This window comes from Patella vulgata, chromosome 9 (genome assembly GCF_932274485.2).
Source record: "Patella vulgata chromosome 9, xgPatVulg1.2, whole genome shotgun sequence".
NCBI lineage: Eukaryota > Metazoa > Mollusca > Gastropoda > Patellidae > Patella > Patella vulgata.
The window spans coordinates 44,241,767-44,266,048 of record NC_065887.2 but is presented as its reverse complement, the minus strand read 5'-3'; the positions used below and the strand labels follow the sequence as shown (position 1 = coordinate 44,266,048).

The window sequence follows — 24,282 nt, the reverse complement described above, 5'->3', positions numbered from 1 at the left end:
TACCCCAAATTTCAGACTCGGGGCAGACCTAGTGTAGCCGCCAACCCCGAACAGACAGACAGACAGACAGACAAACGACAGTCACAAATATATATATAGATAGAAGATATAATTTGTTGTTAATATATACGCATTTAGAATAATTTGGATGCCTCTCATTTAGGCTAACTCCTAACCATGTTTGAGTCACTTCCCTTTGCCAACTTCCTTTTCAATTAACGATTTATGGGATTGGTCGATAAAAATAGCACAACCATCAAGGGCGGATAAGTTGAAAACGTGTCTCTCCCCACCCCCGCCCCGACACACACATTGATTAATGGGGTAGACCAGAATGAAATCGCTGGGGATATCGAGGATGTTAAGATCCGTACATTACCAATAAATCGAATTAAATAGACTGTATTAACTAGGCTTAATGTAAGTAACAGCTGGACATCTATAGAATAACCAGTACACATGAAAGAAAACGCGCCAAACAGACTCTTATAACCAGGCACTCAAACAATGCACTGACCATACGTTCAAACTTGATACGACAATAACTCTTTCATAGGCATTACCAATTTATAATGTTATATAAGATACGACAATAACTGTCTTATAGCCATTACCAATTTATAATGTTATATAAGATACGATTTAATGAGTTTTATTATCGTGGTTGTGCTTCTATCCACTGCATAAAACTGACACAGCATGCATATTCTTCTGCGTAATCTGGTATACATCAAATACAACTATCTTAATTAAAAATTATACTCATCATTTAATTTAAAATTTAATTAATCCTTTTTGTCTATGTACTCAATAATTTTTTCACATGACATGTATAACCTTGATTTAATGGGATTAAAGCACATGGACATTAATCGGCTAGCAGCAGTGTAACAGGTGACCTTGTGCAAATCTTTAACATCACCTGAAAATACATGCATTTACCAGATAAAGTACTCAAGCACTCAAAAAAACAATGTTTGCAATTGTTTACCTTCAAATTACTGCTATCTAATTAAAATACAGATCTTTATTTCGTTTCGTTTTTTATACTTTCGATGGCCTACACTACATGAAGGTCTGACCGGTTGTAGTGAAAGGTCGCGTCAGAGGTCATACGAGCGGCTATTGACCCTATGACGCCAGGCATTAGCATTGATTCTAGTGGGTTACCTACAGTTCAGTGCACCTGACGCCAAAATCTCAACGTAAAGGACCGTTTCATTGGCTAATACCTCATATCACCCAGAACGCGGGTTATATAGCAACTCTTCCAGATCCTAGTGTATTAAAGACAAGGAAAACGAAATTTTGAACTATAAAAAACGAAACGAAATAGGATCTGTGTTTTAATCAGATTGAAATTACTGCATGAGCATCATTTATCTATTTTAACACGTCGTTGAAAAGACAAGATCACCCAGTTGCCATCTATCAAATTGCTCAAATTTAGACTTCAAATTTTTGAACGCTGCAAATGTGAAGTTAACCCCCGTTATGTTGAACTTTAAGAGCCTACATATTTTATTTGAGAATTAAATAGCAAGCTTCACGTAACACATACAGTCACAATATAGCTCCGTTTTTTAATTGACAATGATGATTTATGGTCATGTTTGTCTGTTGGAATATACGTCAACAAACTGGAAGTTATCTTGAGTGTACTGCATTAGATAAACTCTACCTAAAAACCAATTCATCGGAATGAAGGTGATTAACGACGGCAATAGGGGAAATAACTCGGCATACAATTGAGATTTGTGATTATGTAGGTTGACCACGCGCTCTATTTCTGCAGGTTTGGAAATAATTACTAGTAATTGAATTTTCTCTTTCAGACAGAGAAAGATTTGCGCTATCAAACAGAATTTCAAGATTTAAAGACGACGAAATGCAGCCCGAACAGTTTCAGTCAAATGAACATGTTTTCAAGTTTAAACTAGCCACAGTCATATACAAACAAAGCTGAATGTGAAAGTAAAATTATTGATATTAAATACCCCGTATTACAATGGCCATATCGTTTATTGTCATTTCGGCCTCCTAAAGTTGTGCCTTGATTTACAGGCATCGTCTGAACCAAGTGACCGGCAGTTCATGTGGTTAAAGCTCCAACATGTGTCCTGACGAAAGCAACTGTTTTTGTGAATAATATAAACAAGTGCACCAATAGGAATCCAAGGATATGATCACTTTAGTCTTATCACAGTTTCTGAGATAAAGCCAGTCTGGTTATTTACTGCGGTTTAAACTCCACCTCTCGGGTCCAACCACATGGACCAGGATTTTATGTATCAGATTGTTGTGGGAACATTGTCAATCAAATTTTACCTGTGTTTTCACCCGTGGCATTGGAAGAAATTCTTTTCCGAGGCACCATAGGACGACCTGCGATTTAAAAGAATATAAATGTATGGCAACAAAATAAAATCAGAAAAAAATATGTAACTGATTAAAATACAAAATACTATAATACATTTCGGTACTCAAATCTATGCTCATAACATATTCTCTTGTAACATAGAAGCTGTTGAAACATATCTAGCATTGAGGTATTCAGGCAATGCTCTCAAGTACAAAATATGCTGGATCATGAAACACAGCAGACAATACCTGCAGTAACATCGATCACATTATCATTACTCTTGCTCTTGGATGATACAGAAGCACCTTCGTTTCGACGAGTACTTCTTGACTGCTCATTAAAGAAAGCACCAACAATGGCTCGTTCATCACCATCTACTGATGATTTCTCTTGAAAAGGATTTTCATTATTATTGTCGTCTCTCGACATTAATTTGATTAGGCTGTGTTGTGAAGAATTGACTAACTCTTTAGACTCGAAATAGGGATCTGAAAAAGAAAATGTATCTGCAATTTGACCCATACATAAGCTCATCCTGAGGAAAACTGAGAATGCCCAAGATGGAGAAAAGTTGGCCCCATTTAGAGCATTCTCGGTAAATTTATGTTGACTGAATTAGTGAAGGAATGTAGTTAGCTTTTCTAACAACAACATTTTGATTTATGACACGGGGTTACATTGAAGCGTAATCATTGGAAATACAAAATGACAAAACGTAACATTTATACAATATGTATGTAAATGCTCAAGGAGGGTCAGATGTACACTGTTTCACACAAATGAAAATAATTTTGCACACAAAAACTAATATTGGAGAACGAAATCAATGCGTATACATACGTGATGTGGATACGAGACTACTGATGGCTTGGGAACATGAAGTTAGTCAAATTGTTATATTTCGACTATGGTTAGTCGTATATACTCAGTGGTTCGGTATTAACTTTAGGTGGCATAGTTTGATAGTTTTCTAAGACAGTCTGACTTGTTTTGTACAAGCCGGACGAAATATTGATACAAAGGAAAAATAACGTAGTTCCGTTAATTTGAAATAAACAATTTACTGGATGTATTGATCCATTTTCTAACTGCAGTGAAAATACATTACCCCTCCTATTCCTTATTTAAGACACAATGAACATTTTAAAATCAGTTCTCTATGGTACCGAGCGCCATTTGTAACGAAAAGACTTTATCAAAGCAAAACATATCCCACAAGTAATTATAAATGGCTGATCCACAAACGAAATATAGAGGAAAAGAGATAGACCAGGCCAATTCAATTTCACCGAGCATAACGGATTGAAAATGAAATGAAATGGAGTTTAACGTCCTACTGTTCTGCTCCTAAGCTGGGCTAATGAAGACGGGCATACGCCATACAGTGTGCTATGAGGGAAATTTTGCCCGGACAGCGGCACTACGGCCTACTCTTATTTCGAATTCCAACTGCCAAGGGATCTTTTACGTGCACGCCAATGTGTACACGGGACCTCGGTTTTTCGTCCCATCCGAACGACTAGACAGCTTTCCTTGTCAGCCCCTCCGTCCTGCATCACTGACAAGGGAGAACCACGCCGGAAAATCTGGATGAACTTTCTCGGCCAATGCAGGGATCGAACACCCGACCTCCAGGCTAGCGAGCTAGCGTCTTACCCACTTAGCCACGTGATCCCCCATAACGGATTAGATTAGATTAGAAATAACTAATGTAAATGAGTTTATATACATCCAGATACCTTATGAACCTGGGCCTTATAGTAAAGACAATTCTTGGCATTAAATCATATAAGTCATTTATTATATTATTCTAAACTAATGTTTCGTGGTTAGAAATGATACAGTTGTCATTATTGAGCACTAATGTTTTGTTTGTATGAAAAGTGGTTAAACATTATACAGTTTTCATTAATAAGCAGGTGTGTAACTAACTGTAAAATATGTCACTACCGTTGTTAATCTAATAGATTGGGGTTTAACTTAACATCTACTGTTCTGCTCCGACTGGGCTAATGAAGACGGGAATACACCGTACAGTGTGTTATGAGGGAAATTTTGCCTGTTGAGCAGCGCTACGGCATACTCTTATATCGAATTCTACGTGCACTCCAATGTCTACACGGGGCCTCGGTTTTTCGACCCGTCCGAACGACTAGACAGATGTCCTTATCACGCCCCCGTCCAGCAATCACTGACAAGGGTGAATTTTCTCAACCAACACCGGGATTGAACCAGCGTCTTACCCACTTAGCCACCGTGGCTCCCTCACTATCGGTGTAAAAGCGTGACTTCGATTCCCCGGATGTACGTGACTAGGAGTAGGGTCACCTGTCCAATATCGTGGGGTTCCTCCGGGTCCTTCGGTTTCCTCCTACTGTTAAAGACCCCTACCCCTATTGATTGAAATACCAGCGGCTGCCATGCAGGATACGCACACATTTTGCAAGAGATGGATAGAAAAAAAAGCTAAAAACAAAAAAAACATTTTTTGTACAATCAGGGGCCATAATCCAGAAAGCTATGGTCTGAAATACGCAAATATCAAAAGGGCCTGAGCTTTTTGGAATATAAAGATATGTTTTAAGTTTCATCAAAATTGGATACAAATTCTGACCTCTAGAGGGTCCATAACCTTTGTATTACATACTTATACAGAATTTGCGTACAAAGAGCAGCCATTTTGTCGGACAGTTTCATTTCGATTTTCCCGAAATTCCAATTCAACCTTCATTATGGTGGAATGGTGATATATCTAAACGGTTCTTAAAATCAGAAAAAAAATAAAGAATCCACAAGCTAAAAATGCGATTTTTTGACCAATCAGGCGCCATAATCCAGTAAGTTAGTTCGGAAGTGTGATTATCACAAGGAACCAAGATCTTTATAATAAAAACATATATTAAAAGTTTCATCCAAATCGGATAAAAACTGTGGGCTCTAGAGGGTCCACAACCTTGATATACCATATTTTTACACTATTTGCGTACGGACCATTATGTCCGTCAGTTGTGTCCGATTTTCACGAAATTCGAACTCAACCATCATTAGTGTATAACGTTTTATTTTTTAAATCGGATAATCTATAGGGACCACAAGCTAAAAACGCGATTTTTCGTACACCCAGGGGCCATAATTCAGGAAGTTAAGATATGCGGGAATATCGCGAGAAACCAAGATATTTGGGTTATAAACATACATTTCAAATTTCATCACATTCAAAATTGTGACCTCTAGAGTGTCCACAAGCTAAAAACGTGATTTTTCGTACAATCAGGGGCCATAATCCATGAAGTTATGGTTCGATACATGCCGATATCGAAAGGAACCGAGATCTTTAGGAGATAGACCTATATTTCAAGTTTCGTCAAAATCAGATAAAAATTGTGACTTGTAGAGTGTCGACAAACAAGTTGTGGACGGACGGCGGACGTAAGGATGGACGGACAGGGGGTACGACAATATACGTCCACATGAAAATGTGGGGGTATACAAATTGAACCATATGTTAGTCCCGAAATTACCTAGTGTGTGTCGAATGGACGTTAAATTTGTCTGATATTGATTTTAAGTTGCAAATGTTGATTTTAAGATACAAATGTCGAAATACAACAACAAATGATGAACTAAGAATTAAGAGCTGTTTATATACTGGAATGCAATCTTGTCCGTCTGGTTAGCATATTACCACAGCTGTGCCGAAATACACGGTTCACTGGACGGTAACAGAAAATATGTTAGGACTTGTTAGCAATGGACACATTCTGCATGGCCTAGAGTAAAAGTGGGTGTGGGCCTTTATTAGTAAACAATGCCTACCTTCTGCACCTACAGTTGTTCTGACCTAAAATAAACAACCATTGCATCAGTAAAAGTATACAACCCTTGCGATCAGTAGAATTTATCAGCACGTCACACAGATGTCAATACATTATGGGAGATTAAATAACGGGTTGGCAGTTCCCACTATAATAGTAGGGTGACCCACCATAAATAAATATCTCCATATATCTCGACAATTACGCCACAATATCTATATATATGCCAAGCCTCAAATCAGTTTCACACAATTATAGTCACTAAATAAACGATCATGTTGTACTTAATAAGCTATGACCATTAATCATGTATAAATAATAGACTGAAAACTGGTTCCAAGAGTCGTCCATAACATCCAGACACTTTTGAGTAAAAGATAGGTTACGTGCCCTTGTTTTGAAATTAGTCTCGCTTAACCAGTCTATCGACCATTCTACGTCTGATTGACAGGTCGGGATAATCAAGACTACTTTTTTACGAAACGTAACAGAAAGCTAGAACAAGAAATTGAATTTAGAAATAAACACGTTAGGTAGCTCAACAATCGTTTTAAGAAGCTTGTAAAAGTAAAATGAAACTACTGCTAGTATCATGTTCCTGCCTAACCCGAGTGATTCAGAGATATTATTTGTACTAAACCAAAAGATGACGCTCTTAACGGTACAGTTAATGATAGAGCGATTTAAAAATGAAACGAATGTAATTTCTAAATCTGCTGTAATAACCAAGAAGCTTAATTTAATTGGTATTAAAAATCGTCAACAATAAATTTTTTACGGCTGTAATAGTTGATAGATTTGTAGAGAATTGCACGTGCCATGGCTATTTATAGTATCATACTGTCAGAAAGTTGGTCTCGGCACGGCGAATGTGCACGCTTCAGTGGTAGTCTCGAACTATCAGCGGTGGACTGTATTTCTGTGAGTACATGGGTCACCCTAATAATAGTTAAAAACTAGATAATGTAAAGGCAATTTGCTGAAAATTTCGGTCAAATTGATCCACTATGAACCGAGAAATAAGCGATCGAAAGTTCCACATAGCCTCTGTCATCATTACTAAAGTCGGTACGACAAAAATCATAGTCTCGATTATGCATTTAATCCTTAAATCGAGAAGGAAAGTTATGCATCAAATCGAATGATAATCCAACAATTATCGCAGGCTAGCGTTGACATTGAGAGTTGATTATGGTGACATTTCAGGCCTAAAGAAGACCTACAATTGATTTAGCTCTTGCATAATGTACGTTTAAGGAATAAGCGTGTGTTCAAAGTCGTGGTATATGCATCTTAAAGGGCAGGGGCCGATTTCCTAGAACTAGCCTAGCAATGGTTCTGTTCGTACCCGAAAAGGATAGACACACACAAACACACGCGCAACAGAAATAACAAACTATCTCGATGACTTCAGTGTTCATTGTAGTAATATATTTTGTACGAATCATGAATTATACATGTTTCATGTTCTACTGGTGGTTTACCTCCTAACCAGTCTATCATGTTAACCTCTCAGCATAGGTGTAGGAGCCGGGGGGAGGGGAACGGACCCCTCTGGAACCGTTCATTTTTCGGGGCAATGTATTTCAGTTTTCTGGGGGCACAAACATTGGAGAATGAGACCATATTATAGAAATATAAATGCTGAAATCGCTCGCGGTTAAAGTTCTGAATACTATAACATTATTTGTGGAAAACTCGTTTTAGTTAATCATTGGTTCATTCTGAAAATTCGCGTGACAAAGAAAATTTTAGGGCAAATGGCCTTAACCCCAAATGAGATTGGCCCCGTACGACTATGCCTCTCCGACAGATAAAATCACATCTTCCGTGTCAAAGATTTCTTGGTTATAATAATCTTCCACCGCTGAAACATTCAACAGATCTGACAAACAGGTTTTAAAATATAAGACAATCAAATCCAATAAACGCTTTTCTTACCTTTGTCGTACCGGCACCAGGATGATGTATAGAGTTCACAAAGTCTTCACCTTTGATTCTCAGTAAATATGGACATTTAGGAAACCATTTTGCATGTTCATTCCATGGGATATCGTCATCTGTCCAGGATTTTAAAACACCACCACAGAAAAAACATTTTACAGCATCTTCTCTGTCTGCAAATGTATAAACAACAATTACTACCCATGTCATAATATAAAATGTTTTACAGGTTTTGAAGACCTCGTGAATCGATTACCAACCTGAACATATTTCAAAATAAAACATATAACATGTGATATGTTGTATTGTATAACATCTGAAGACGTAATGTGATATGTTGTATTGTATAACATCTGAAGACGTCAATTGTTTTATTTAAATGAAGGTTATTTCATTCTTTATGTAATTATCTACTGTAGTTCTTTTAATTCGTCTACTTTAAACCATATGAGGCCTATAAACTATACTTAACATGCTTACCAAAATAATAAAATCCTGCTTCAGCAATTTGTTCTTTGCTTGGCAATGGCGATCTTCTCGGCCAGTTGGCAAATGTTGCCACGCGAGTAGCGAGTATAGCTTTATCTGGCTGGGCAGCTGTTTGGGTAATGATACCTAAATCTTTAGCAGTTGCTGGGTCATCTCTTTGAACTAGATTTAAATTCCCATTATTTAAGATAGTTGACCGTGGATTGAGATCTCCTCTAAGATCTTCTTCATCAGTAGGACTCAGAGGATGGGTTGATACATAATCATGTATACAACTATCATTTGGTATAATAGGAACATTAGATCGGCCCGTTCCTCTCAAGAATTCACAACTAGAAAAATATCTCCAGTGTTCAGCTACTGGACTTTCTGCTTCTTCCCAATCTCTTAAAATACCTCTACAGAAGGCACATTGTACTCGATCAGCGGAACCAAGATAGTAAAAACCTGCTCGTGCTAGTTCAGCAGGTCTAACAGCTAAATATCTTGGCCAGTTTCCAAATGTTCTAAGTCTTGCTTCTTCTGCTGTCATAGTCTGTCTGGCTATGTTATCTACTAGGACATCACTGGCAGATCTAGAATGAAAAGAAGGATATATTTGGCAGACTGGTTAACATGTGGAGAAATAATGATCATCTTGGTATCTGTACTTCAGAATGAACCATTGACGAAGTATACTATAATGTGCTGTTCAGTCAAGATAATATGTAAATGATTTTGAGTAGGCGATAAGCGTTCAGTTGTAAACATAATGGCCTCCAAAGGGTTATACAAACAGTAGCACATGTATAGTCGATAAAACAACGGGGTCGGGCTGTTTTATTTACCATATACCAATGACGATTCGTCAGTGACGGACGTAAAATTGTCGAAAAGAAATAATTGAAAGTTAAGGTGCTTTCTTTACATAAAGCTGGAAGAAACAAATAGAACTGCTTATGTTTAGCTGTTGTAACAGTTAAATTATTTAGTTGTATTACATATCTAAAATATACAAATACAATACAGAAATTTACACATGTGCATAATGAGTGTATGAGGTATGTCACAAACATACATTATTTTATTACCTAGTGACTAAAGATCTACTTTCAGGATCCTGACTACGGGTATATCCATTTATTCCTTGTTTCTTTATTGTTTTCTTGAGTGTTGTATTAGACGTATCGCCGTAATTGGTCAAACTACCGGAATCCAACTTTAGCGAATCAAAGCTAGATGTATCATTTGTTGCGCTATATCCACCTGTAGAACAGAACAGTACAGAACTATATTTACAACTCAGATCAAATACATGACATATGAGTGATAGGCTATTTACATATTTACAAGATGGGGGCTTTTAATTCCTTGGTCAATGGACATAAATTGGTTTTAGTATTATCTTTAAGAACATATATAATTTTATAATTATTGATTGTTTGCTTGTATTAGGTGTTATATAATAAAATCTGGATAAGTAATAATATTCATCGTCAACTCTATTTAATTCTCGACAAAATCTACATTTATTCACCTCCCCGACATCGATCGCCAGTTTATGGTCACATGCTCTATATCTTATATATTTATAATTATTCGGCAATGAGATAAGATACGGTTCTAATTTAAATTCCGTCTTATAAATTCTTTAATTAACAGATTTATTCAATTTTTGAATATTAGACGACCAGGTTTGAATATACTGATCTTTTAATCGTTGTAAAAATTCATATTTTGCGTCTGTTGTGAATTCTATACATTCATCAAGATTATTGTTGATAGTAATTGGCCATTTATTAGAATGTTTACATCAATTTTTAACAGAAACTTTTATAACAACAAAGATTATTTGCCAGTTTTACCACTTATCATTTTAATCCAAAAGTTAACCATTCTATGTTTTATATAAATACTTAAAGGATATCTCAAAGTTTCACCGTATAACATAATATACAGAGGAGTACCTTTGTCATAACTTTCAATATATTCTTTGTACACAGTGAAGAACAGTCAATATGCTGATTACACTATTTTGCCTGATTACACTATTTTGCCTATACCGTTTTTTGAGGACTTCGAATTTTGTCTAATGGTTTGGATTGTTCGTACTTGGTTTTATTTTATTAAAAACTAGTAAAGTAACCCGATCATTCTTACCTGTTACTCCCATTTCAATATCTTCCTTGCTACGGTAAATTTCATGCAATGTCCTCAATATTTTATCATATACGATTGGTTCAGGTATTAAAATCGGAAAGTTTTCAGATTTATTATTTATAAAATGACATCTTGGATTTAGATCTTTGTGAACTTGGAGTGGGTCTTCATATTTCAACCAGTTATTTTTAGTAACACCACAAGTAAAACACGTGACAGTATCATCTCCTTCTCTGGTACCAGTAAAAACAAATCCAGCTTTAGCTAATTTTATTGGTCTTCCTTCAGATTGTCTAGGACATGATTTGAACGATCCTAGTCTCATCCATTCATATTTCATACAATCTGATGTTGGTTGAACATCTCTGTGTAAGGCTTGGTTTAAAGTTTCCACGGAAAGGGATTGGCGAATCATATCTTTTGTTTTTTATATAAATAAATTCACCAGCAAGTGATGGTCTGAAAGAAAAAATACAAACAAAATAAATAAATAAACAACAGTGATATTGAGGTGCATATTGAATAATGAATAATGTAAGGTGCAAAGGAACAATATTTAAATCAGTTAGAACCTTACCTTATGGTTATAACTTAAAGATGATAAATAATTGATATAGAAGACACCTGCAATGCCCTTACCAAGAGAAAGTAAAATTTGCCTTAAATTGCCCATTTTAAAAGAAGGAATGTTTTGGTGACATAAATGAACGAGCATGCTAGTTAGTTAGTTCTTGGTGTTTAACGTCTGCTTCCACATAAGTGATATCGCAGACAAGACATAGGAGAGCCGAAGCTGATTCCTGTTTTTTAGAATATGATTTTGCAATCTTTCCATTTGGCCTTAGGACATGGATTTGGTTTAGTGGAAAGTTCTTCCCTTTATTTAATATAAAACCTATCGTTTGGTAGATGATCTCGTCTGCTTCTGGATTGGTAGATGTCATCGTTTGGGGTTAGTGTTTAGGTGCCTGGCCCGTCTTATCGTGGCCTCCCCTTACTCCACTATCCCACTCTCTGGGTATGGTATCAGTTTTATTTGCGGAATAGTGTTTTGGTGCCGAGTTCGTCTGACCGTAACTCCCCCTTACTCCACTATCCTGCTAGTTTGGTAGATGTCATCTTTGTGGGGTTTGTGTTTAGGTGCCAGTCCCGTCTTATCGTGACCTCCCCTTACTCCACTATCCCACTCTGTAGGTTTGGTGTCTGCTTTTGGTGGAATAGTGTTTAGATGCTGAGTCCGTCTGATCGTGACTCCCCCTTACTCCACTATCCTGCCAGTTTGGTATAAATCCCTTTTGTAGTTTAGTGTTTAGATGCCGGGCCAGTCTAACCGTGACCCCCTCTTACTTCACTATTCTACTTAGTCCAACTGTATCCATTAGGGCGTGGATTTGTTTGAAGCTTTGCAGTTTCAGATCTGGTCTCGGGAAGAGTAGGTTCTTAGTGTTGAATGGTATGTTGTTGGTCTCCATTGTTCTCACTAGTTCCCTTCTCTCCTCCTCGTATACCTCGCAGTCTACCAGGACATGGTTGGTGGTACATTCTTCTCCGCACTCACAGATGATGACTTGGTGTTTGTAGTCTCGCAGCCGCTCTTTTACCCTTAGCTTCGATATAAGTCTACAAATATCTCTTCTAGGGTGATTGAGTGTTGTCTTTGTGTAGATCTTGTCATCCAGCCAGAATCTGTATGTGTCAAGTTCAACGAGATTTAATTCCCAGATTGAATTAACCTGTCTTTTGACCATACTGTAGATTTCCGTGGTGCTGTAGTCTATGGCGCGGAGTGGTGTTGTGTTCTTGAGACCTTCATTGGCGAGTCGATCTGCCTCCTCGCTTCCTCTAATATTGACATGTGATGAAATCCACACGAGTTCTACTTTGCTTCCCTTCTCTAAAACCCTCTGGTACAGCTGCCTGATTTCCAGAATGACTTCTGGTCTTGAGTCCGAGTTGTCAGTTTGGATTGAAATCAGACTGCTCAGAGAGTCACTTGGAATGACGAACTTTCTAGTCTTTTGATGGGAAATCCATGATATAGCGTCACGAATGGCCACAAGCTCTGCAGTGTACACCGAACAGTTATTGGACAGTTTCCTGCTTATTCCCTGTTCCCCGTTTGGCAGGTATATTCCAAACGAACTGGTGCCCCTTTCAGGATTGCGTGAGCCATCCGTGTACACATGGTCCCAGTCATCAGACGGCCAGTTGTCTTCCAGGTGTTCTAGAGAGAAAGCACGTGCAGCAGTGGGGTTTTTTTTCTTGTCGGTTTTCTGTAGTAGATCTAGATTAACCGGCGGTATAGGGAGCGTCCAAGGGGCGATCGCTGGGGGGTCGTGTTCATTTATCACGAGCTCCCCCAGTCGCAGTTCCTTGATTGTTTCCCTGATACCCTGACCGAAGCTTTTCTTTCTAGGATCTCTCACATATCTTGTATTTTGTAGACTGACAAAGGTCGGGGATCTTTCGCCCAGTTGCGAGATCTTAGCCCAGTACCTTGTCGCTAGTTCTTTTCTTCTTAGGGATAGGGGCAACTCCCCGACTTCCTGCAGTAGTGCCTCTCTCCCAGTCCCTTGCCCCTACGCCAGTCGCAATACACAGAGCTTTGTATTGGATGGTGTCAAGCTTCCTTAAGAGTAATGGCGCGCAGTTCATGAAGGCCAGAGAGCCGTAGTCTAATACAGATCGTATTAGAGTACGATACACCGTCATTAGTTTGACTCTGTTTGCCCCCCCCCCCCAGGTGCCCGTTATTTTCCTCATTAAGTTTAGGATTTTGGTGCATCTATCTACAGTCTCGTCGATGTGCGGTTTCCAGGTCAGCCTTCGGTCAAAGATTACGCCAAGGAACTTGGTTTTGGCTTTAAACTCGATGGTTTTCCCGTTCATACACAGAGTCATTCTGCTTATCCCTCTATCCCTGCTTACAAGCATACCGGCTGTTTTCTTCTCCGAGACATTGAATCCCCAATCGTTTGCCCATGCCATGAATTTGTCTAAGGTTTCCAGGTCAGCCTTCGGTCAAAGATTACGCCAAGGAACTTGGTTTTGGCTTTAAACTCGATGGGTTTCCCGTTCATACACAGAGTCATTCTGCTTATCCCTCTATCCCTGCTTACAAGCATGCCGACTGTTTTCTTCTCCGAGACATTGAATCCCCAATCGTTTGCCCATGCCATGAATTTGTCTAAGGCCTTCTGCATGTTCTTTTGTAGTTCACAGAAGTTCCTCCCTTTCCTCCATATGGTACTGTCATCAGCAAATTTAGCTAACTCAGTTTTGGCGTCGAGGTAGGAAGATTTCTGTATGTCGTTGATCATGATATTGAAGAGAGTGGGACTGATAACCGACCCCTGAGGCGTGTCATTTTCTAATGTTTGCTCGGCACTCAGGAATCTGCCAACATTCACCTGTGTCCTTCTATCGCTCAGGAAGCTTTTAATCCACCGAAACATTATGCCCGTTATACCAATACGTCCTAACTTGAAGAGCAGCCCGTCTAGCCAGACTAAATCGAAAGCCTTAGTTAAATCTACGAACACGACACATAACAGGTTCCCAGAGAGGAGTGCCTGCGACATGACTTGCTGTAGTCTCACCAAGTGGTCCGTTGTTGAACGCCCTTTCCTGAACCCGCTTTGATTTTCGTCGATCAGCCCTTATACCTTGTGAAGGTATAAAAATAAAAACAAAGACAACCTTAAATCTATTTTGGACTAGATGATCTTTGTAGTATCTAGTGGTCTTTCTGGGTTTGAGAAGTCTTTTTGGAGTCTTAGCTAGGCTACTTTATCTGAGATAAATTTAGTCGATAGCTTTGGAGCTCTGGTGCATTAGGTGTTATCAGTACGAGTACCTGTCCAAAGGTGTATTGTGTCCCCTACGAGTGTGTGAGTTAGTTTTATTTAACGTCCGCTTCCACCGAGGTGATATCGCAGACAATTACGTGTTATATGTGCATGGTGATAGTATTTACAACGTGATTAGTGGATTAGTGTGGATTAATTAGGTTTTTTTTTTTTTTAATAGATATATATGTGCCACGAATATACAGAGACGAGACGTGATTTAACAGGTGTAACAAGTGCAAACTGGGACGGTTACAGACATATGGTAGGACAGACATGGACATGGACGAACATTTACACAGACAGAGACATTTGTATACACACATTTTACAGACATGAAGGTGGACGAACATATATATATATCTATTTTGTTATCTTGGTTGGTCAGGTCGTTCTGTCCGGTCGAATGGCAGGGCGGTGCAACTCTTCCTTGGGGCTTGTTGGTGAGTTTTAGGGCCTGGTCCATTCTTCCTTCCATTTGGATATGTTGTCCGGTATGGTGGTATTGTTTGTATTTTGTTTCTATGGTTCATTCCTTTGTTGTTGGTTCTCAGAAGGAAGAATCCAGCTCCTGAAAAGAGAGAAGGAAAAAGATAGTATCTGGTCTTACAGTGATATGTGTGACGGTTTCGTCTGGTTAGGCTTCTGGGTGGTGGGGGGGAGGGGGCTAAAAATAATAATAATAGTAAAGAAGATAATAAGAGTAAAACAAAATGAAAGTAAGAGTAATTAGATAAGAATAATAATAGTAGTAATTTACTGTAGAGTAAGATGAATCTGGAAGGTAATAATATTGAATGATGTTAGGGGTATTTAGGTTTTTAATACAATAGTAGTAAAAGAGTTTTAAAAGATACTTATTGAGTCATGGAAGAGACTGAGGCAGTTGTCGATCTTCCATGACTTTCCTATGTACTGTGGTGGTTTTTCTATCCCATAGTAATATTGGGCTGTTTCATATATTAATATTCGTATCATGTCCATTAGATTTTGGTGTTCCGTGTCGTTTAGGTGGATTCCGTCTGTCTGGAGCATCTTTTCCGTAGCCTTTTTCCATTTGTTCGTCTTGTAGGAGTAGGTGCCCCCGTAGTGCAGCATGGGGTGTTCGGCCAGTTTCCTGAGCATGTGCTGATTTAACCTCTCTTGTATACGAATATACTTGAGGGGATCAGCGAAGTATCTGGGTAATAGCCTTGGGTATGAATTTATCCAGATGACAGGTATCATCCCCACTCTACCCTGGATGGCAAGCATGACCTCGATGATGTGGTCAGCGAGTGTTTCAGGGTCAGTGCGGGGTCGAATGTCGTTGCCCCCGATATAGACAAGTGCTATATCTGTGGCTCTGGTTATTTGGCTTACCCTACTTCTGCATTTGGCAACTGTGGCCCCACCTACTCCGTAGTTCTGAATGTTGTGGTGATGGTGGATTGGTTGGTTGGTTTTCCTGGCGTACCTCTGGAGATGCGTCATATACGAAGATCCTGTTAGTGCGACGTTCAATTTACTGGCCATGACGATGAATGATTTGCATTTTTTCGTGAGTTAATTTATACCATCTGTTTGACACCCTGGGCGTGATTGATTTGTGTAAGCTGGGTCTCGGCTGTTTGTTTGATTGCCAAGACGCTCGGCTTGCCGTAGAGTTTTTGATTGAGAGATGATAAATCGATAATCAGTTGCAGTATTCGTTAATTACTAGTGGTAGTACTAGGGGTAATGAGTTCCGTTTATATAGTCAATCTTTATTAATAGACAATCAGTTACAATATTTGTTAATTACAAGTGGTAAAAATCCGTTATGGCATATATGTTAATCAATATACAATCAATATTTATTTAATCGACATGAAGTAATAAAAAATATGATCTATAAACTAATTTTATTCAAATTTCATAAGGTACAATAAAGCATATATGGTTGATTATTTAGATCTACAATCAATGTTTTGTTTAGTCGAATTAAATAAAGATGATATAATCCATTGAGTTTTCAGGGTATGTAGCGTTTCCCTCGGTGGGGACAGTTTTGCGCCAATACCCTGCTGCCAAGTATTTTTAGAGGTGTAGAATGAATGAGCTTCCTTCGAGAGGACGTTTTTACTCATCATCCTGCTGTGTGATTTTGTGTGAATGTGCTTGGTTAATTAGTTTTAATGTAATATTATCTGTGTCGTAGAACGATTTGCGCTTCCCTCGAGGGGACATTTTTGCGATTTCGTTCTACTGTGTTGATATTGGTTGGTTTTGTTTGTTATATGTATTTTGTCATTCCTATTTTTTCAACAAAGTCCCAGATAAGCTGAGATGTCCAGTATCTCTCATTAGGTGATGGAGAGAGTAGGGATTTAAGACAGAGAGTTTTTCCCCTCTCCGTTAGTTTTTTGATCATTGGTTGACGTTCATCGTATAGTTGATTACAGTTGATTAGCAGGTGTGGTGTGGTTGCAATTTGTCCACACGGGCATTTTATTGGTGTATAGGTGAAATCTCTGATTACATTTACTGTTTTAAGCCTAGTGATTAGTTTGCATATTTTGATGGAAGGATGGTTGATGTAAACCTTGTCGACAAGATTGCTATCTATTTGATAGCGATGGGTGTTTTCTTGTTGTAGACGGGTTTTCCATGCTTCTTTGATCTTTGTTTTAGCTATGCTTGTAAATTCCTGGCTGCTGTATTCTAAATAGTCTAATTCCTTGAGTGACGTCCCCTCCTTGGCTAATGTGTCGGCTTTTTCGTTGCCGAGAATATTGATGTGGGAGGGGATCCACGCAAGGATTACCTCCCTTCCGTTGTTTCTAATTTTTTGGTTGATATCCCTAATTTGACCGATTATGTCCTGCCTACTTTTTGAGGAATCTGATTCTATGGATTTCACGCTACTCAGGGAATCGGTCAGGATTACGGCTTTTTGGTGCGTTTGCGTGGCTAGCCATTCTAGTGCAGTTTTAATGGCCATCAGTTCAGCGGTGTACACAGAACAGTGTTCTGGTATCCTTTTCCTGATGTTTAGCTTTGCTTTGGGTATGTGTATGCCGTACCCTGTAGATCCCTGTGTGGTATTTTTGGATCCATCTGTGTAGATTTTGAGATGATCTGCCCATTTGCTGTTTATCAGTTGGAGTGCTAGAGCTTTAGCTTCTGTGGGATTTACATGTTTGTTTGTAATGTTGCTTAGGTGCGTGTTGGTGATTGGATTGCTTAGTTTCCAAGGTGGGATGGTAGGATATGTTTTTGTCTGTATAATTGTACCTTTCAAGCTATGTTTGTTTAAAATATCGTTGGACATTTGTCCGAATGTCATAGGACGGGTGTTTTTCCTGAAGCCTATACGTTTGAATTGATTGAGGCACTTGTATGTTGGACATCTCTCTTTTAACATTTGTAGTTTTCCCCAATACTTGAGTGACAGTTCCTCCCGCCTGAGATCAAGCGGGAGTTCTCCCATCTCTTGTAATAGGGCAACTGTTTTGGTTCCTATGGCGGCTCTTGTTATCAGTCTTAGTGCTTTGTTTTGTATTATGTTTAGTTTGTTTAGTTGTGCATCACTTGCATTGGCATAAGCCAAACATCCGTAGTCGATTACCGAGCGGATTAGTGATCTGTAGATTAGCATGAGTGTATTTCTGTCTGCGCCCCATTGCGTCCCTCTGATATATTTCATCATGTTGAGTGTTTTAGATGTTCTGTTTATTAAGCCATCAATATGAGGTTTCCAAGATAGTTTTGAGTCGAATGTCATGCCAAGAAATTTGGCCTCTGTTTTGAATTCAATTCTTGAGCCATTGAGGTTTAACTCGATTATCCTGTTATTGTCTGTTGGATGAAACAGTATTGCTACTGTTTTGCCTTCTGAAATTTTGAATCCCCATTCGTTTGCCCATTTTGAAATTTGTTTTAGTGTGTATTGAAGAGATTTTTTGATTATGCCTAGGTTGTCTGAGGCTTTCCAGAATGAACTGTCATCAGCAAAGAGTGCGGATTCAGTGCCGTTCCCTACGTAGCTAATAAGATCGTTAATCATTATATTGAAGAGTATTGGGCTGATGACGGATCCCTGTGGCGTTCCGTTTTCCATTTTAAATTTGTCACTTAAGCAATTTCCTACGCGTACCCTGATATGCCTATCGTTGAGGAAGTCTTCTATCCACTTGTACATTCGGCCTTTGATTTTTGCATTATGGAGTTTGTGTAAAAGACCATCCACCCATACTAGGTCGAAGGCCTTTGTTAAGTCGATGAAAATGGCACAAAGGTATCTGTTATGTGTAAATGCTCTGGAGATGTCATGTTGTAATCTAATGATGTGGTCTGCTGTTGATCTTTCGGACCGATAGCCGCTTTGTTGCTTTGTGAAAATGTTGTTGCTTTCGCAGTGAAATTTTAGCCTATTTGTGATTATTGTCTCTAGTGTTTTGCATAAGGTGGATGTAAGACTTACTGGACGATATGACGATGTTTCATTTTTGTTTTTGTTCTGTTTATGTAAAGGAACGACTGAGGCAGTTTTCCATTCTTGTGGTGTTTTTCCTTTGGACCATGAGAGATTAAAGACATCTAAGACTAATGATAGTGCTTTCTCGGGTAGATTTTTTAACATTGTGTATTTCACACAGTCTAGCCCTTCTGCACTATCGGATTTAGCCCGCAATGCTTTTTTCAGCTCATCTATATTAATGGGTTTATTTATATCTGATTCATTATCTGCTTCTTCGTGTATTATTGGCTGTTGATTTTTTAAGAATGTATTTTTGGTGATTTTGAATGTTTCATTATGTTGGCTGTTGCTAGAGCCATCAGCATAAGTCTGTCCTAACAAGTTTGCTTTGTGCGTGTTGTTTAAAGCTGTTTCGTTTTTATAGGTTAATAAAGGAATGTTTTCTCTTACTTTTTTACCGGTGATTCCTGATATTTTGTTCCATACTGTTTTTATATTTGATCGGTCATTCAGGGAGGTACAGAAGTTTTGCCAGTTTTCTACTTTGGCCTTTTTTATTTCTATTTCTGCGACATTTTTTGCTTCGAGGTAGTCAGTTCTAGTTTCCTCATTCGGTCTACGCTTGTATTTTCGTAGCGCCGATTTTCGGGTGTTGACTAGAGTTTGTAGATTATCTGACCACCAGGGTTTAGGGGATTTCCTGTTAGTTTCCTTTGATCGGGGAATAGATTGTTCTGCTGAACTTATTATAGCCTCTGTTAGATTGTTTGAAAATGTGTCTATATTGTCATGTCTAATTGATTCAAAATCCCAACAATTGCACAAGTTTTTGTATAGATCCCAATTTGCCTTATCCATTTTCCATTTAGCCTGACATTTGGTGTTTTCTGTATTGGTTTTGCAAGATATTGAAGTGTGTATTGCTATATGGTCACTGCCTAAAGTTTCGTTGCCTATTTCCCAATTGCAATGCGGGAATATTTTTGTTGAGACTAATGTCAAATCTATGTGGGTTCCTTGTTTACTATTTTTCCCTACAAAAGTTGGTTCACTGTTGTTTTCGTTAAGTAGTAGAAGACTGCTGTCTTCTATATACTCATATAATTCCTTCCCATCTGTGTCGCTTGTTGGTGAGCCCCATGTTGTGTGATGGCAGTTGAAGTCCCCGCATATAATTAGATTGTCACCCTGAATTTGTTTAAGTATCCTATCATAATCTTTACTTTTTAATTTGTTAACTGGTGGGTTGTAAATGTTTATTATGTTTAGAGATTGATTGTTTTCTATAATAATGTTAATCGCCATTAGCTCTAATTTGTTTGTTTGTTTTACTGTTAGTCTGCTGTAAGAGATGTTGTTTTTGACGTAAATGGCAAGGCCGCCTCCGTTTGATTGACCCGGTCGATCGTGCCTTGCCATTGTGTAATTATCTAGATTGATGTCTTTGTTTTTGTGAGTGAGCCGTGTCTCTTGTAGGCATAGTATGTCTGGATTGTTTTGATAGACATATTGTTTGAGTTCAATCAAACGAGACCGCAGCCCATTCACGTTGAGTTGAAAGATTGTGAGTGGTTTCGCCATTGTGACAGATAGTGATTTGTTTGTTTAAGGTATTAGTGTGTTTTACAATGCGTCTTCCCTACTGCTTACACTACAGCTGCGTTTGTTTTGATTAGGTATTTCGGCTTCTGTGATCATTGGATTAGCCCCGTGTCTTAGTGAATTGTCTTCGTCTTCTGTGACTACTAAATTTATGTTCCTTTTTGCCGATTGCTTTGTTTGGCTTCTGCTTCTGCTTCGGTCCTTTGTTGTTTAGTTTCGGAGGGTGGGGGCATTTGACTGTTTGTTGGGGTCTTCTCTGCTTGAGAAGGCTTTCCCTTATTTTTGGGGGTTTGGCTAATTTCAATTATTTTCGATGTGTTCGACACATGGGTTAGAATGCACTTCCCTATCTCTATATTTCTTTCATCCTCGTTTTTAATGCTTCCTAGTTTTGTTAGTTCCCTGCAGAAATTTACAAATTCTTTTGTGTTTTTGAAGGTCGGTGTGAAGTGTTTTTGTTCTTTTGTGTGTACCTCTTTGCTAGGAGGGGTTACCTCTTTCTTTTGTTCTGGTGTGGTTTTATTATTGACGTGTGAGGTCGCTTCCTTGTGGGATATGCCATGTACATATTGCATGGTCAAGATGGATTTTGTATTTATGTATTTAGGGCATTTTGGAGAATCAGCTCCGTGATTCCCTTTACAGTTGACGCATTTTGCCTGTGATGCCCTGCATTCTTCAGTTTTGTGGTTATTACCACATTTGCCACAGATGGCTGTACCCCTACAAAATTTTTCTAGATGCCCTATTCTTTGGCATTTAGTGCATCGTTTTACCTTTGGAATGTAGGGGTGGACAGGCCTTCTTTCGTAAAGCATGTAGATGATGCCCTGCGGGGTATCATCTTTTTTAAATGTTAGTTGTACTGTTCTGATTGCTTTACCCTGTCTTATCGGGTATTGGTAAATTGCTAGGGGATTGTAACCTCCCAGTCTAAGATTTTCCAGTATCTCGTCGTCCGAGTAATCCTTGGGAATGTTGTAAATTATCACCCTTTCAGTTTGGTTGAACTCCGACATGGAGATTTCAACCTTGAAGTTGCCTAGCCGTTGGATGTTGGTTGCTAGTTGGGCATCCTCCATGTTTTGAAAACCTAGTTTTAGGTTTCCGTTAGCCAGTACTCTAATGTCGGGGAGAGCTGCTGTTCCCCATTTTTGTCGTATTTCGTCTCCTATTTTGGAGACTTTTGTGCCCTTGAAGGATTTCCCCTCTTTAGGCGTACATAGCACTATATGCTTGTACTCTCGCACCAATCTTGATGCCAGAGCCGGTTGGGTTTGTCTTGGTGAGTTAACCAAGGCGTTTGCATAGTTCATGGCCATTATGATGATATTCAATACAGTAAAAAATAAAAGAAGGAGAAAAATAGAAACAATAATAAAAATAAAAGGAATAGGAGTGGTATAGGGACAATTAAAGTTGTAAAAAAGGGTGGGAGATTTGGAGAGGGAGTCGAAAGTGACGAAAGTCTGAAGCCTAACTTTGTTGAACAACTAAGATTAGCCCGCCCGCTAACTTGAGTTGTTCAGATGACGAATTATTTAGTTAAATTTTAGAACAAATAACAAATAAGATAAGAAGAAATAAATTTGACTTACAGTGTAGAGTAATCCTAGTAATCCCAGTAATCCAATAATCCACTAAGCACAGCTAGTTGTTAACTCGCCAGAAGAGTGAGACGTGAGGTTTATATCTGACGTTCAAAATAAGATTAGGAATGTATTATGGATGTGTATTATTGTGGGGATTAGGATGTGTATTATTGTGGGGATTAGGGTGTGTATTATTGGGGGAATTAGGGTGTGTATTATTGTGGGGATTAGGGTGTGTATTATTGTGGGGATTAGGGTGTGTATTCTTGTGGGAATTAGGGTGTGTATTCTTGTGGGAATTAGGGTGTGTATTGTTGGGGGATTAGGATGTGTATTGTTGGGGGATTAGGGTGTGTATTATTGTGGGGATTAGGGTGTGTATTATTGTGGGAATTAGGGTGTGTATTATTGTGGGGATTAGGATGTGTATAATTATTAATAGAAGTACTGAGCTAGCATGCTCGTCTTTTACTCACAGCACTCTTCATTAGAAATTGAACCTAATGAAGGGGCTAAACCAATCAATCTACCCTTCTCTGAGGAGTAGTTAAATAAGGCTCTTTCCCTCAAGAAATTAGCGTTCGCCCTGTTAACACCTGCTGCTCCAGTGATCCAGTGTTCCAGTTATCCAGTGTTCCAGTTATCCAGTCTTCCAGTTTTTCCAGTCTTCCAGTTACCCATTCACCATGGACCCGATAGTAAAAACCTACCAAGTGCCAGAAGAAGAGACAAGCCGCATATCATACCACGTGGCGGTCAGCAGCACGGAGAGATTAACCGACACGGGAATCTTGAAGTGCCTGATCGACCTACTCGGCAAGTGGGAAGATATATTAACAATCTACCTAAAAGAAGACGAGTGGCACGTCCATGTAAGAACGAAAGAAGTAAAAAGTAAACTCCTCGATAAAGGGAAACACACGCACATGGGGATAACATATCAGTTCCACAAACGTTTTACCAAAGTAGTCACCCTTACAGTCTACGACTTCCCTGTATCATACTCCGATGATTACTTCCTAGAAATAATGGGTGAAATCGGACATGTGAGAACCTTCCAAGACCAACAACTCCCGGGCACCCATGTCTACAAAAGAATAAGAGAAGTGGAAATAGAGATCCAGAACAAGAAATTCAAAGATATACCCCAAGTAATAGTATTAAAAGCACATTACGGAGATGCCAAAGTACGAGTAGTAACACCAGGCCAACCTTCTCCATGCTTCAGATGCGAGAAGTTTGGCCATTCACGAAGAGAATGCCCTCTCCGGGCCCCTGAAAATGACAAGAAAAAGAAGACAGCTCCAATAATCCCAACAGTCCCACCAACCACAGTAAAGACAGTACAAAACAGCAAGTCAAGAGTTCCAGAAAATAAACCACCAGTAACCCAGTCTCCACCAGTCGAACCAAAAGCTCCAAAAAGAAGAAGAGAGGATGCAGCCAGATCAACATCAGAAAAATCAGACTTTGAATTTACTAAACCAAGACCCCCTCCATTAAAGATAAACGAAAGTAATATTGAAATACAAGAATGCAGCTACCATCCCTCTACGTCAACACCTCGCGACATAAGTTTTGATATTAATATCCACAGTATAATCAGCAACAATAGCACATTCGACGACTAAAAAAATATATAACACGTGATTGTCTGCGATATCACTTCGGTGGAAGCGGACGTAAAATACAACTAACTCATCATCATCAAGAAGGATAGTGCGGCTGGTGAGGACAAAGTAAAGTACTCGATGCTTAAACATCTGCCTAGAAATGCCAAAAGGATACTACTAAACTTCTTTAACACATCTTGGCTGGCAGGAGAGGTACCTAAAGAATGGCGGAAAGCCAACGTCATCCCTCTTCCAAAACCAGGTAAAGAGAGAACAAAGGTAGAGTCCTATCGACCAGTAAGTTTGACATCCACACTGTGCAAAACCTTGGAAACAATGGTTAACATACGACTACAGTTCTATCTGGAGAGCAACCGACTGATCGACGAAAATCAAAGAGGGTTTAGGAAAGGGCGTTCAACAACGGACCACTTGGT

The 24,282-nt window shown here is 38.9% G+C and overlaps 1 protein-coding gene across 1 annotated transcript in view; it reads right to left on the bottom strand.

The window, feature by feature from the left end:
* Nucleotides 1–762: 762 nt before the first annotated feature.
* LOC126832080 (baculoviral IAP repeat-containing protein 3) overlaps nt 763–24,282 on the bottom strand; it is a 27,561-nt gene continuing 4,041 nt past the window's right edge. Inside the window, exons 2-9 of the mRNA XM_050562757.2 lie at nt 10,750–11,208; nt 9,681–9,855; nt 8,602–9,185; nt 8,119–8,294; nt 6,179–6,203; nt 2,611–2,850; nt 2,329–2,385; nt 763–922 (exon numbers count right to left, since the gene is read on the bottom strand). Of these exons, the coding sequence (XP_050418714.2) occupies nt 786–922; nt 2,329–2,385; nt 2,611–2,850; nt 6,179–6,203; nt 8,119–8,294; nt 8,602–9,185; nt 9,681–9,855; nt 10,750–11,164 (1,809 nt within the window). The 5' untranslated portion in view covers nt 11,165–11,208 and the 3' untranslated portion in view covers nt 763–785. The remainder of the gene's footprint in view (nt 923–2,328; nt 2,386–2,610; nt 2,851–6,178; nt 6,204–8,118; nt 8,295–8,601; nt 9,186–9,680; nt 9,856–10,749; nt 11,209–24,282) is intronic.